The sequence below is a fragment of the Sporobolomyces salmoneus genome, assembly GCF_050403485.1.
Source record: "Sporobolomyces salmoneus JCM6883 DNA, S_salmoneus_JCM6883_v1_ctg124, whole genome shotgun sequence".
Classification (NCBI taxonomy): Eukaryota; Fungi; Basidiomycota; class Microbotryomycetes; order Sporidiobolales; family Sporidiobolaceae; genus Sporobolomyces; species Sporobolomyces salmoneus.
Window position 1 is genome coordinate 1 of NW_027481039.1, and position 12,840 is coordinate 12,840.

At 51.6% G+C, this 12,840-nt stretch overlaps 6 protein-coding genes across 6 annotated transcripts; 3 read left to right on the forward strand and 3 right to left on the reverse strand.

Moving 5' to 3' along the window:
- Positions 1-169: 169 nt before the first annotated feature.
- Positions 170-3,657, reverse strand: JCM6883_007137 (uncharacterized protein; the record flags this gene model as incomplete). Its single annotated transcript, XM_076635630.1, has 15 exons — positions 170-523; positions 580-682; positions 745-842; positions 898-989; positions 1,057-1,216; positions 1,273-1,383; positions 1,446-1,562; positions 1,627-1,718; positions 1,786-1,804; positions 1,868-2,132; positions 2,195-2,373; positions 2,438-2,575; positions 2,640-2,770; positions 2,827-3,362; positions 3,437-3,657. The coding sequence occupies 15 exons, from the start codon at positions 3,655-3,657 to the stop codon at positions 170-172; spliced, it is 2,616 nt and encodes an 871-aa protein (XP_076484382.1).
- A 198-nt stretch (positions 3,658-3,855) lies between these two features.
- Positions 3,856-6,938, forward strand: JCM6883_007138 (uncharacterized protein; the record flags this gene model as incomplete). Its single annotated transcript, XM_076635631.1, has 5 exons — positions 3,856-3,997; positions 4,057-4,308; positions 4,376-4,641; positions 4,707-6,722; positions 6,798-6,938. The coding sequence occupies 5 exons, from the start codon at positions 3,856-3,858 to the stop codon at positions 6,936-6,938; spliced, it is 2,817 nt and encodes a 938-aa protein (XP_076484383.1).
- Positions 6,939-7,146: 208 nt separating this feature from the next.
- JCM6883_007139 (uncharacterized protein) lies at positions 7,147-9,028 on the reverse strand (the record flags this gene model as incomplete). Its single annotated transcript, XM_076635632.1, has 6 exons — positions 7,147-7,238; positions 7,307-7,391; positions 7,470-8,410; positions 8,489-8,724; positions 8,831-8,886; positions 8,969-9,028. The coding sequence occupies 6 exons, from the start codon at positions 9,026-9,028 to the stop codon at positions 7,147-7,149; spliced, it is 1,470 nt and encodes a 489-aa protein (XP_076484384.1).
- A 92-nt stretch (positions 9,029-9,120) lies between these two features.
- JCM6883_007140 (alpha/beta hydrolase) lies at positions 9,121-10,195 on the forward strand (the record flags this gene model as incomplete). The annotated part of the gene is made up of 4 exons (XM_076635633.1): positions 9,121-9,271; positions 9,333-9,479; positions 9,555-9,975; positions 10,060-10,195. The coding sequence occupies 4 exons, from the start codon at positions 9,121-9,123 to the stop codon at positions 10,193-10,195; spliced, it is 855 nt and encodes a 284-aa protein (XP_076484385.1).
- A 294-nt stretch (positions 10,196-10,489) lies between these two features.
- On the reverse strand, positions 10,490-11,849 carry JCM6883_007141 (uncharacterized protein; the record flags this gene model as incomplete). The annotated part of the gene is made up of 6 exons (XM_076635634.1): positions 10,490-10,739; positions 10,810-10,872; positions 10,939-11,049; positions 11,113-11,276; positions 11,344-11,583; positions 11,640-11,849. The coding sequence occupies 6 exons, from the start codon at positions 11,847-11,849 to the stop codon at positions 10,490-10,492; spliced, it is 1,038 nt and encodes a 345-aa protein (XP_076484386.1).
- A 278-nt stretch (positions 11,850-12,127) lies between these two features.
- JCM6883_007142 (uncharacterized protein) lies at positions 12,128-12,815 on the forward strand (the record flags this gene model as incomplete). The annotated part of the gene is made up of 3 exons (XM_076635635.1): positions 12,128-12,145; positions 12,207-12,548; positions 12,606-12,815. The coding sequence occupies 3 exons, from the start codon at positions 12,128-12,130 to the stop codon at positions 12,813-12,815; spliced, it is 570 nt and encodes a 189-aa protein (XP_076484387.1).
- Between the last annotated feature and the right edge of the window lie 25 nt (positions 12,816-12,840).

The window sequence follows — 12,840 nt, forward strand, 5'->3', positions numbered from 1 at the left end:
CCCATTGATAAGTATCCCAAGTAACAGTATATAATTAAGGTTTTTAAACCACCACCATAATAATATTAATTTTTTCTCGAATTCTAATTTTTTATCCGCCGCCCAAGGCGGCGTCCGCTCCCCCCCCCCCTCATAACGTATCATTTCTAAGATTGCTGTCAGTCATTTTCTACCAAGTGAGAAGAGAGTTTGTAGCATCTCCAGTCGGACTCCCGAAACCATTCGTCGTCCAATCTTCCGAAGTGAGGGTACCGAAGAAATTGCAAAAGTCGGCCGAGGGGTCCAACTGAGTCGGAGGGAGAGAAGCGTTCGCGGTTTGTGGAGTGTAAGGGAATGGCAGCGTCGAAGTCAAAGCACTCGCTGCGGATTGTGCGAATGAGGACGATGGCGAGGTGAAGGAAGACGAAGGGCGTGCGAGAGTAGGACGTTCCGAAGGCGTGAACGAGTGTTGCGAGAGCGGATTCGAGAGCGAAAGGGATTGATTCGCTTGGGCAGCGAGTTCGCGAGAGACTCGTTTGAGGACCTAGCGAAGGGAGTGTCAGCTTTGAACGACGAGGCGGTACGATAAATGGTTCTCACTTGAGCGAAAGTCTCCGGTACAGGAGGCGGTCCGTTCGAGTTTGGAAGCATGTCAAAGGCAGCTCGAGTTGTGCGACGAGCTTCTTCGGCAGCAAAGAGGGCGCTATGGAGCACGAAAAGCGTGAATACGATGTCGGTCGCCGGAAGTAAAACTCTGGAACTCACGCGAGTATCTTGCGACCCTCTTCGACGACAACCTCGAGTGCTGGAGTCGCAACTTTCGTGTCAAAGATTCGACGTGCCTTGACCAGGATGTCACGTTTCTGCGAGACGTCGTCGTGTCAGCCGATGTCCCCTGTCGAGCGCGAGGGAGCTTACCTCTCGGATGGACGCCTCAGACTCATCCGTATCGATCGCATGGAAAAGATCCATGAGTAGCACGAGAGAACTTGCTAGAGTGCCGGTGTACGCTGATGAGGGAGGAAGAACGATGTCAGGCGGGAAAAAGTAGTTCAAACGGACTCGTACGGGACTCACTCAGCCAAAGACTCGGACTCAGGTTGAGTAGTTCATAGTTTGACGAGATCAATCGTTTCGAGTAATCGATGCATTGTTGAGTCGAGTAGCTGTAGGGAGAGTTAGGCTGATAACCCCGCGAGAAGAACGGTCGGTTTAGGCGAACGATCCTAGCCGAGATCTGCGAGTTCAAGTGAAGTCAGCTAGGCCCGCAGGTCGATGTGTGACTGAACTGACCTCTTCATGTAAGCAGGCTCTTTCGTAAATCGCTTTTGTGGTAGGCGTAAACGACGGGCGATCCCATCCGAACAGTTCGGGAACATTCAAAGCGAGGATAACTTGCAGGGCCTAGTGAGCACGAAGCATTGAGGTCAGTAGCCAGAGAGGTCGACAAAGTAATTTGAGCGCACTCGATCCTGTTCGACCACCGCCGGATAGGAAAAGGGTTTCTCAGAGAGGACGAGGTTGTCGAGAGCTGCTCGTACTTGCTCTGCGATTCGGCATTGAACGATCTGATACGAAGCATCCTGCAGAGCGATCAAAGCCGGGTGAGAATGTGGAGGCATATAGATTCGAGCGGAGTGCCCTCACGGTATAAGTGGTCGACTGAGCTTCTTCGATCGGACGATTGTCTGTGCGGGAAAGTTCCGACAGGTTGACGTTCTTCGGTCTCGCAGTATTGTCTGCGCGAGTGCAGCAGGGCAATAGGTCAGAACGCAGACGATAGCTAGAACAGGAACTCGTGCTCACATTGTGAAGGGTGTAGGAGCTATAACGAGTGATCGCTGATTAGTTCAGTCGACTACCATCGAGAATTTGAGAGTCGACTCACGTAGCATCTCGAAGGAGAGTCGCTCAAGAACGAATCTATGTTGACCAAGTGGTGGAACAAACGGGCTGCCATCTCGCGCTTCAAGCTATTCGAACCTGGAGGAAGGGCCGGATCGTCGGGAGGCATAGTTTGAGGGTTCGATCCGAGTCGATGAATTCCGAGTCGTTGCGCTACTCGGACAGCGGAAGCAAACCAGCCCATAAAGCGACCCGTTTGTCCGCTTGAGGAGAAGATTTGGATGTATTGACCGAAGAGGATGACGCATCTTTGCACGAAGCTGATTAGCCGTTGATTAGGAATCGGAAGGATCGATGTGAGAGGACTTACTGAATGCTTCGAATCCGCGGCGTTCCACCATATTCTCCGAGTTGTAAAGCTCTCAGACTCGCATCATGCCACACAGACGGTAGATCCTTCAATCCGGCTTCGTCGAGACCTCGAAACAGCGAGAGATCTTTCATGCCCTTCGGTCGGGACCAGAACCCTTCGAGCGAGAGAGCGAGTACCTGCACACGAGAAACGATGAGCTGAGAGCGTCAGGAGGAGGTCCGAACACGAGCGTCGACTGACCATGCAGAAGACCGCGATCCAGAGAGGGTCGATGAGATCTTCTCGTCCTTGTTCGAGCATTTCGTTGTAGCGAAGATGCTCAAGCGGAAACGCGACGGGATCGAGGACTTTGTAATCCCACTCGATCTCGGCAAAGTACTATGAGATCACACGAGGATGGTCAGTAACAGCTAGGAGAGCGTGCCAACCCGGAGCGACCGACCTTAGCGATCAGGAATTGGCTGATTTCGACGCCGGGAAGAACCGCCAAGATCTGTGCGAGCGCATCGTGCCTGACGCTAGGAAGATCTGCTGTCGACACTGCGAGATCGAGACCGAGACGAACAGCACTCCCTGGAAAGAAGAGTCAGACTCATTTTCAATCATGAAGAAGCGATTCAACAACTTACTAGGTCTTCCATCTTGATCAAACGTGAGAGGTTCCGCCAATATACTCGTCAACGCATCTGTGAGTTCCATGTCATTCCTTCCCGGATACGTGTATCTCGGTCCTGCGTTGTTCCCTTGAGCCGCGGCGTTGAGCGCGCGAAGAACTGGAACTCGAGTTGAGAAAGCAACGTCCTCAATCTCGGCTACAGCAGATTCGGTATCGGAGTGTGTCGGAGACGGTGCATCGTGAGCTTGGTTGAGGTCGTTCGGAGAAGGATTCGTCGATTGATCGTCGAAGCGGGTCGAACGTGATAGGTCAGGTAGAGCATAGGCACCTGACGAGGATGTCGAAGGTTTTGAGAGCATTTCGCTGAACGAAGAAGGAGGAATGGGTAGACCGTTTTGCTGTTGCTGAAACAGAGTTTCGAGGTGATTGAGTCGTCGATTTATCGCTCGGACTTCACTCGCTAGGGCCCAGGGACTTTCCGTATCCTCCTCCTCAAAGGAGCAGAACTGTGTTCTCTTTCTTCGTACGCAGGCTGAACAAGGTTGCTGTCTACAGGGTCGTGAGTTGAAAAGCAGAAACAAAGTCAGCGCTCATCGCGATAAGTGCTTCCACCCTCAACTCACCGGTCGCATTTTATCTTCCTCCTCACGCACTCCGTACAACTCTGCGGTATCCTCTTCTTCCGCTTCGAGGCACCTGCTTCCGATCCATTCTCATCTTCTCCGTCGTCTCCGGCTCTCGAACCTTTAACTGATCCGCCTGTACTGCCTCTACCTCGTTTCGCAGCCGTTGAGGAGGGTAGTCGAGTAAAGTCCGCTGCACTAGGCGAGTTAGATGTGCTCATCTGAGGGCGAGAGAACGGAGAGCAAGTTGAATGAGGGAAATCTGCTTTCTACCGGTTCAAGAAGATCGTGATGCTCGAGTCAGAGGTCGATCAAGGTGCTGGAGGGCTCGATAGCCGAATGAAGATGGGAGTGGAGAGGAAACAATATCTCGAAGGAATTTCCCGCTCTCGCTTGATCTCTTCACTCGCCAACCAGACATGCCGACCCCTCGAACCCCTCAGAGGGTTCAATCAGCCTCGTTAGATGCCTCTACATCTTCCACGCTCGACTCCGCGTCACCGTCTCGACCTCACGCAGTTTCTCGAATACAGAAACCTCAAGTCTCTGCGAGCCCTCAAAGTGAGTCGATCGGCTAGTTCAGACGTGTCAAAGATGTCTAACGAGCCCTTGATCCACAGTCAAAGCAGCGCTTGCAGCCCTGAGGAAGAATCGCCAAACTTCGAATTCTCCTTCACTCAACTCGGCGTCTTCTGCAGCATCCTCCGAGCCTGATCCATTCTCGACTCCACCACGCGCCAGTACTTCGAATCTAGCCTCTGAGCCGTCAGCTTCACGCGTGGAGAGTCCGTCAGCGGATCAGTTTGAGGAAGGAGATCTCGGTTGGGCTAAGAAGAACGAAACCAGGCTTATCGAGGCAGCGAAGAAGACAGGTGCGTGTCACTGGCTTCTCTCAGACGGTCACAAAGATCTAGTCTCGAGCTACCGGTTGCCACACAGGTCTCCTCAATTTCGCTTCGCAAGGCATTTCGAAAGTTTCCCCGGCGGTCTACTCTGCGCTCCTTCCCCGTTCTTCGCCTTATCACCCTTCGAGACGGCACCGTTCGACCTACCGGGAGACTCCAACAAGCTTCTCCTTTACGCGTGATGAGAACGAGACGGCGTGGTTCGAGCAGTGCGATCTCAAGTCGCTCAACCTGGCGAACAACGAGTTAGAGACAGTGGATGAAGAAGTAGGAGGATTTGAGGATCTGGAATTTCTGGACGTGAGTGCCTTGGGCTCGTATCTACATCGGAGACGACAGCCGCTCAACAATTGTCTGCATTTCAGCTCCACGGAAACCTCCTCACAACTATTCCTCTCTCTCTCGGCCACCTTGTACACCTCACATCTCTCAATCTCGCCTCGAATGAGATCCATCAATTTCCGATCCAGATTGTAAACCTTCGATTTCTCCGCGACCTCAACCTTTCTCACAACAAACTCGAGAACCTCTGGACATCGGCATGGGACACAGATCTTTCCGAAGTACTTTCACCGCCAGAGACTAGTCCGAGTGCTACTCCCGAGAGCCCCGAACGGATACGAGACTTCTTCACCGATTCACGGTCCAAGAAGTCGCAACCCGAATTATCGACTTCCTCCTCGAATTGCCCTTTCCCTTTACTCCAAACCCTCAACCTCGCTGGCAACGCTTTCGAGAAATCGACCTTCACATCGAACGGATTCGAGTTTCCACCACAGCTCAAAACGCTCGATCTCTCCAGCTCGCAGCTCATCGACGCATCGCTTCCACCACTCCTTGTTGGTCGACTGAAAGACCTCACTGAATTCGATCTCTCCGACAACGGTTTCACTGAAGACCTCTTCTCTCCTGACTTGTTCCCCGTCGATTCTACCGAACCTCTCTTCCCTTCTTTACGACTTCTCTACCTTTCCCTCAATCCGATCGATCAACTCGGAAGCATCGAACACTTCCTGACTGATTACGTGTCAAGACCGATCGAGTACGATGGACTGGCGAAAACACTGACGAACCTGGTCAAATCGGAAGAACAACGATTGAGAGGTGGAAAACGGATAGGAATCAGATTGGTCAAGGAAGGGGAAGTCGGACCTGAGCTCGAAGTCAGGGTCAGGGAATGTCCTCTGGAGTCAGAGCAAGATAGGAGAAGAGCGAAATTCCCTGGACCGAACGGTGTAACGGCAGGCTCAGGATCTCGAATATCGAAACTTTCTGTACCTCTACAAGGCTCGACTTCTACCTCAGCTTCTCCTTCATCCTCTCCGCCACGCTCACAGCCTCTCTCGCCTTCCCTCTCGACAGACAGTCAACTCCCCGGCACACCGAATCGAAAACAAGTCGTTCTAGAAGAATGGGAAATCGAAGCAGCTGCGGGACTATCGACTCCTGCTGGACGAAGGAAAGCTGCTGCACAGGCGGCTCGGGAGCAGGCAGAGCGAAAGAGACAGGAAGAGATGGAGAAACGTCGAATGAAGGAGGAGAGAGCGAAACAGGTTCAACTTGAGGAGGAGCAGAGACTGGCGAAGGAGGCAGAGGAACTAGAGAGGAAGATGGCAGAGACTACTTTGGGGGCATCGAGAGAGGGTTCAGAAGATTCGACGACTTCGCCTCCACCATATTCTCCACGAGAATCGACTACAGGCCCTCCCTCAGACCTCATCGACGAGAAACAGCCCTCCTCATCATCATCATCCACAACTGCTGATCCCTCTGATCCAGCTTTCGCCCTCATAATGTCCTCTCTCAGCACCTCGACTCGCACCGTCAACCTCTCGAACCGATCTCTCTCTACCCTTCCTTCCCTGACAACAGGCTCACCTCCCTCTTACATGCCCGTTCCAACGTCTCTCGATCTCTCACGTAACGTCTTGACCTGTCTCCCTCTCGCCTCAATCGAATCTTGGAACTGGTCTACTTCTCTTCGAACCCTCACGATCACTCATAATCGACTCTCCTCTTTACTCGACTCGAAGGCCGGAAGCACTCTAACTCCGCTATCGGTTCTGACCACTCTAGACTTGTCGAATAACCATCTCACTTCTACCTCCGACAAACCCCTACTTTCCCTCCTCCACAACTTGTGTCCCTCTCTCCGTACCCTATCCCTCTCCTATAATCGTCTCACCACCCTCGAAGGAATCGACTCACTTCTCCTTCCCGACGCTTCGGGTGCACGACCCACACTTCGGATCCTCAATCTCAACGGGAACAAGATCTCCGACACTACCGCACTTTGTCAAGTAGGAGAGAAAATTCGAGACACCGGTGAGACGAAATGGAGTTTGGAAGAATTAGATCTGAGGGATAACGAGATTGCAAGAGTGAGTCTTTGATCTGTCTCTTTCTCAATTCCAAGCTTTCTTCTGACTAACTCGTTACGGGTGTTGTCTTTGTAGCTTCAACCGACCCTGGGACTCTTGCCTCATTCGTTGATCATCTCAGTCTCGGGGAACACGTTCAGGTTCCCTCGAAGAGAGATTTGGGAGAATCCGGGACAGAGGTTGTTGCTGCCGAATTTGAGGGAAAGATTGGGCTAAGTGATTGTAGCGACATGAATGTACATAGGTATCTGTTTGGTTTTGAGGAATGTTGCATTGACGTTTATAGTCGCTCTCTTTCGCGCTGACTCTCGTTCTCAAAGGGTCGCGATCGCTCAAAGAAACCAAGTAGAGCTTTCCTTGCGTTCGAAAAAGTACGACTGAATCTACAGAACCGCCTCCTCTCTAGCCTCGCACTCTGATTTGTTCATTTCTTGAAGAACGAATTCAAACTACCTTGAGCTTTGGCGTTCGAAGCTGTGGCTTTCGAGGTCGAAGATGTAGAGGCGGAACGAGAGGCTGTGGCGACGAGCATACTCCGAATCAGTCAAGGTTCACGCAGGTCGAAGAGAATCGAGTAAACTCACGAGCGGCAGAAGATTGTTTCGAGCTGTTGCTCTTGGATTCTTGATCAACTTGCATAGCGTCGTCGTCATCGTCCGCCATCATTTCCTGTTCGCGTACATAACAGTCATACGTTTAGCGTGAGCTCTTCGCTTGAAGACAAGGTGAAGGCTGGAAGATACGTACCTCCAATTCCCTCTGTTCCCTCTCTTTGGCAGTTTCATTCTCCTTCTTCTTCGTCACGACCGATTTCTTCGCTTGAACCGCTGGAGCCGAAGCCGAAGTCGATTTCTTCGCCGCCGCTGCCGCTCGAACTTTCTCATTCGCAGCCCTTTCCATTTCCGCCATTTCTGCTTCATCCATCATCGTCCAATCATCGTCATCATCATCATCGATCTCGATATCCGCCTGTTTCGACTTGGCGGGGGAAACTTTCTTCGCTGGAGGTTTAGCGGGAGCGGCTGCTTTTCGAGTAACGACCGGAGAAGTAGATTTCCTTTTCGCGGGAACTAACGACGCTTTCCCTTTCCCTTTCTTCGGTTTCACTTCCTCCTCTTCGCTACTTTCCTCTTCGGCTTCCTCCTCGTCGGAATCGGGTTTCTTCGCAGCGAACTTCTTCGCGAAGAGACCTCCCAGTTGTCCGATAGGTCTCACTGCAGGTGCTGCTTTCTTCTTCGGATCTTTCTTGTTGTCCTTCTCCTTCTTACTCGTCGTCGCAGTAGTCGTTTTCTTCGCTTTCGAATCTTCTTTCTTGTTGTTGAAGAGACTTTTCGATCCTCCAACCTCGGGTTTCTCAGCATCTTCCTCCTTGGCCTTCCCTTTCCCTCTCACATCCTCCTTCTTCGCTCCGCTCCCACTCGCACTCGTACTAGCGGTACTCTGTTTCCTAACCAATTTCCCTTCCCTCTTGTCCGATTCTTTCCCATTCCAATTCAAAATCCCGCCATATCCACCTCCCGGAACGTCCTTGTTCGGAGGAGCTTTCCATTTCGCAGTGAGTTTCGAGTCGGAAGAAGAGAAGGGGAGATAGGTCGTCGTTAGTTGGTCGAAGGAGGATTGGGGGAGAGGACATGGAGTGAGGGAATAGATGTGGGAGGAAGGAGAGGGGGAGAACAGGGAGAGAGCAGCTAGAGAAAGAAAGAATGAAGACGGGTTAGTTACGATAGCGCGGAAGTGGGCAGAGAGAGAGGGAGAAAGGGATTTACATTCGAAATCTTCGAGTGCGACGAGTTTAACCGTTCGGCTTTTGATCTCGTCTCTTTCGGGCTCCTCCGTGGGTCCATCTACGTCCATTCCATTCTCTCCTTCGACGTCTTCATCGCCATGTTTGCCGTTCGTGGTCGATTTGGATAATTGAGGTTTCAAGTAACCGCTCATGAGATAGACGGCCGATACTCCGCGTTCTTTCGCACTTGGATCTTCAAGGAACGAGGCGAGTAGTCTATACGAGCAGCCGTAAGAGCAAGTGAACGAGCCGAGTCGCGTCAGTTTCGAATTGGAGAACGACTGAGACCACGACTACGCGAAGAGAGAGCTGGACCACAAACCTCTTTGATTCAGTGACAGTGATTCCCAATTCGCGTGACAACAACCTGTACGTGAGCTGTAGAGCAATCGAGCGAGTTGAGACGCGTCTCAGAACTGATCAAGGTCTAGCGTCAGAACGGAGGTAGCGAGGGACGTACGATTGATTTCTCGATAGCTACACGTTTAGTGATATGCCTAAATGCAACTTTCTGGTCCATCTTGAAAGTGACGAGGAACAGTGAAGGAAAAGAGATGTAAGAGCAAGCTCCCTCTCTTCCCTCATCAACTACTTCCATTCAGCTCGTCCTCGATGTCACACTTTGATCTGAAACCTGTACAGTCGGGTCCTGCTACCCGACCGCCGCCGAAGCTCAAGCAAGTCGATTCTCGGCTCGAATTCGGTTATTCTCCTTCTCCCGATGGAGTCGATTCGAACCTCTTGATCTTCTTCCATGGACTAGGTCCGTACCTATCCTTTACATACGTTACGTCGTGGGGAGCTAATTCTCGTTGGATTCGTAGGGGATACGTTCAAACCTTTCGCTCAACTCGGGAAATCGCTCAACTTGCCTCAAACCGCTATCCTCTCTCTACAAGCACCAACTCAGGTCCCTCTGTTAGAAGAACCAGCGTTTCAATGGTGGGAATCATTCGATCCCTTGGGAGAAAGTAGGCTCCCTAGCTTTCTCCTCCGCCCTTTCCAAAGAAACCTTCTCGCTAATCTAACGGACTTTGTCCTTGTAGTAATCCAGAACCCGAACCCAACGAAAACCCTCGAACTCCTCACCAAAGTCATCTCCCATCTCACCTCTCCCTCCGGCCCAGCTTGGCCTCTTCCTTCGATCCATTTCTTCGGATTCGCCCAAGGTGCCTCTCTCGCCGGTGAACTAGCACTCCATCTCTCCCGTAAACCCTCGGTCTCGACCTCTGGATCAGCCGGTTCAATCGTAGCTGTCTCAGGAGGACTTCTATCACATCCAACGATTCCGGAAAGTTCGAAACCGGATACAAAAGTTTGTTTAGTGTATCGACAAGGGGAAGAGAGGTTGCTTGGAGTACCTAGTTGGAAGAAAGGATATAAGGTGGTGAAAGAGGTCAAGTTGGAGAGTAAAAGAGGGAGGGAAGGGATGCCGAGAGGGTTTGAGGAATGGAAAGAAATCATGAGGTAACGCTTTCTTCACCTTCTTGACTTGGTTTCTCGCCATGCGTGATGGAAGAGAGCTGATTCTGGTGTTGTTTGGGTGAGTAGGTTCTGGTCAGAAGTACTGGTGAGGAGGTCGGCGTTGGAGAGGAGTGGGGAAGTGTATGAAATGACGGGAGGAATCGACGCAGCGAAAGCTGCAGGAGTAAAACCACCGGGACAGCCGTCGTCGTCTGCAAAATGAACTATTGAACCTCTACGTGTCTGGGTTTGCGAGAACAGGGAGAAGTCGCTGTTGAGCGAGGATCACAATCCGCGCGAGCCTCTCCGCGATGCTTACTTCGTTCTTGGGGCGGACTCGCTCAAGCGTGTGAAAGGTGCCGTGGGCTTCACTCGCGCTCTCTCGAGAAGCAGAGACATCTGGTGAAGAGAATAAATAGCAGTATTACAAACATTCAGCGAAGCGAGATCCCAATCCCTTTTTACGCGAGCTGACAACCAGGTCCCTAGTAGACCGTCCACCTCCCTTCAAGTTGTTCTACGCAGCATCCCTCTTATTCCCCGTCAACGCTCGAATTGTGATCCTATCCCCGGCACAGATTCGTACAGCAGCGCTCAACATCTTGTTCCTATCGTTCACCGCTTCCTCATCCTGTGAGATCCAAGTATCGAGGTCGTTGTAAGATCGTTGCTTGATGTGATAGGCGAAATTGGTTTCGGTTTCGAGATCTTTTAGGATCCCGATCATGAGGAGAAGGAACATATCGTCGACGGGACGAACGACCGATCTGGGCACATTTGCAGGTGAGTCAGTGGAGGAGACGGTGACAACATGATGGAGAGGATGGCATGGCTCACTTGTAGTCGAGACGAGGGACGTGAATGAAGTTGTATGGTTGTTTCGCCATTTCTTGAGGATCGCTAATCGGTGCGTCGAAGCAGTTATCAGAAAGATGCCAAAGCGTACTGAGGACGACATGAACGCACTGAGAAAGGACGACCGTGTTATGAACTCCCCACCGAATACACTCCTCTTCATACAGCGCATCCCACAGGGAATCGAGATCTTTGATCGGCTTCGGCGAGTCTTTCCAGTTACTGCTCGACTTTCGTGGGTCAGTTCTCCTCTGATAGCTTGGACGATAGCATCGGAAAGCTCACCGCATATCGTCAGCGGCGAACAGACCGAGGACTCCGTCACGTTCATCCTCTTCAGGACCTCCCGTCGGCAAATTGAGTTCCTTCAGCGTCTTCAAACCATCTTCACGAGACATCGAGGTGAAGAAGACGAAGCACCAAGGAGTCTTTCGTTGAAGGAGGTATTTCTAGAAACGAGACGGAACGGGAGTCAATTGACGAAAGAAGCAGTGATCGAACGAAGGACTGACGAACCATTAGAGTATCAAGGTAAGGACGCTTCATCGTGTCGGTGTAGCCTCCAATTAGGTGTCTAGGGAGACGAGCGTCGATGACCCCATCGAGCGAAATGACGAGTAAAGGCTTTGGAGACGCAAGGGGTCGAGAGGGAACATTGACTTGTGACAAGTAGTCGCTGTTGGCAGTGTGTCCAGTTACACCGCGCAAGATGTCGGCGATGTTGCAAGAGCAAGGTCCTCCAGACGAACCGAGGAACTAGAGCAAAACGGGGTCAGTGCGCTCGAGGAGAAGAAGGAAACGACAAGACTCACGCGGATATGAACTGGGCAAGGGGCCGACGATCCATCAGGGCTGAAGGCTTGAATTGAGATCTTTCGGGTACGTCGAATCCTCGTGATCGAGACCGAAGGGTCACTGTCGTTGTTCACAAGCGAGTTTCCTCCTCCGAGATGGAGGCTGTTGAGCAAGTCGGAGATCCCTCCTTGTTGCTGGGTCGTCAAAACGATCGGAGATACACCCATTGTCGAGAATGAAAGGAGAAAGTGAAGGAAAGGGAAGAGAGAGCAAAAAGGAGCCTGAACTCTTTGCAAAAACGCAAAGATCTGTTCGCAAGATCCACGGCAACTCCGGAGCTACGAGCGATCAGAGCGGATCCCATCTTATACCGAGTCGATACGACATGGATGACCAGAGTCGCGAAAGAGGGAGACGAGGGAACGCTCGAGCTCGTTCAGAGAGAGGAAGAGAGAGGAACTCGAAGGAGACAGGGGGTGTTTACTCTTCTTTCTCCTCTGTTCGCATGGAAACCTGGTCAGAGGTGAGTTCTACACCCTCGTTCAACCTAGACAAGCCACTCACCTTCGAGCCGACTCGCTTAGGAGCTATTCCAAGCGTTTCTCCCGATCGAATGGGTTTGTTCCTCAACATCGTCGACAAACCTCCTAATCAAGCTTCTATACCTCCGTGAACCTCGACAGCTGAGTCTATTAGCTACCGACCTGCGAGGAGTCTACTACGAGTCGCTTAAAGGTCGTCAATTGAATCGAAGAATCGATGATGCCGTCGCATCTTCCTCCCCCGAAACTCAAGCTGAATCGTTGGGGATCATGGCGGGAGTCGGAGATGAAGGCGAAGAGCTAGTCGAGCGAGTACTGGAAGAATTGAATGATGCGGTGAGGAGTGGGAGAGCGAAAGCCGAATTGAGGGAAGAAGGATTCGAGGTGAGCCCCATCTCTCCCTTACGCGTTCAAAAGTAGCTGATCTTCTTGAGTCTGTAGCAATTTATCGACATTACTCTCCCGAGCGAGACGGCGTTTCGGTTCGTCTTGTTCAAGCTCGAAATTGAATCGGCTCAAATCCTCGCTTCGCACTTGCGGCTTAAGTTGGTCGTTGTGTATGGGCTGATGACCAAGAATGAGGAAGAGAGTTCTCGAAGGATGATGCGGTCCGCACGATTCTCGTTTACGACCAGTCCGAGAGAAGCTTGAGTCTGCCCGTCACCTTGATCGGATG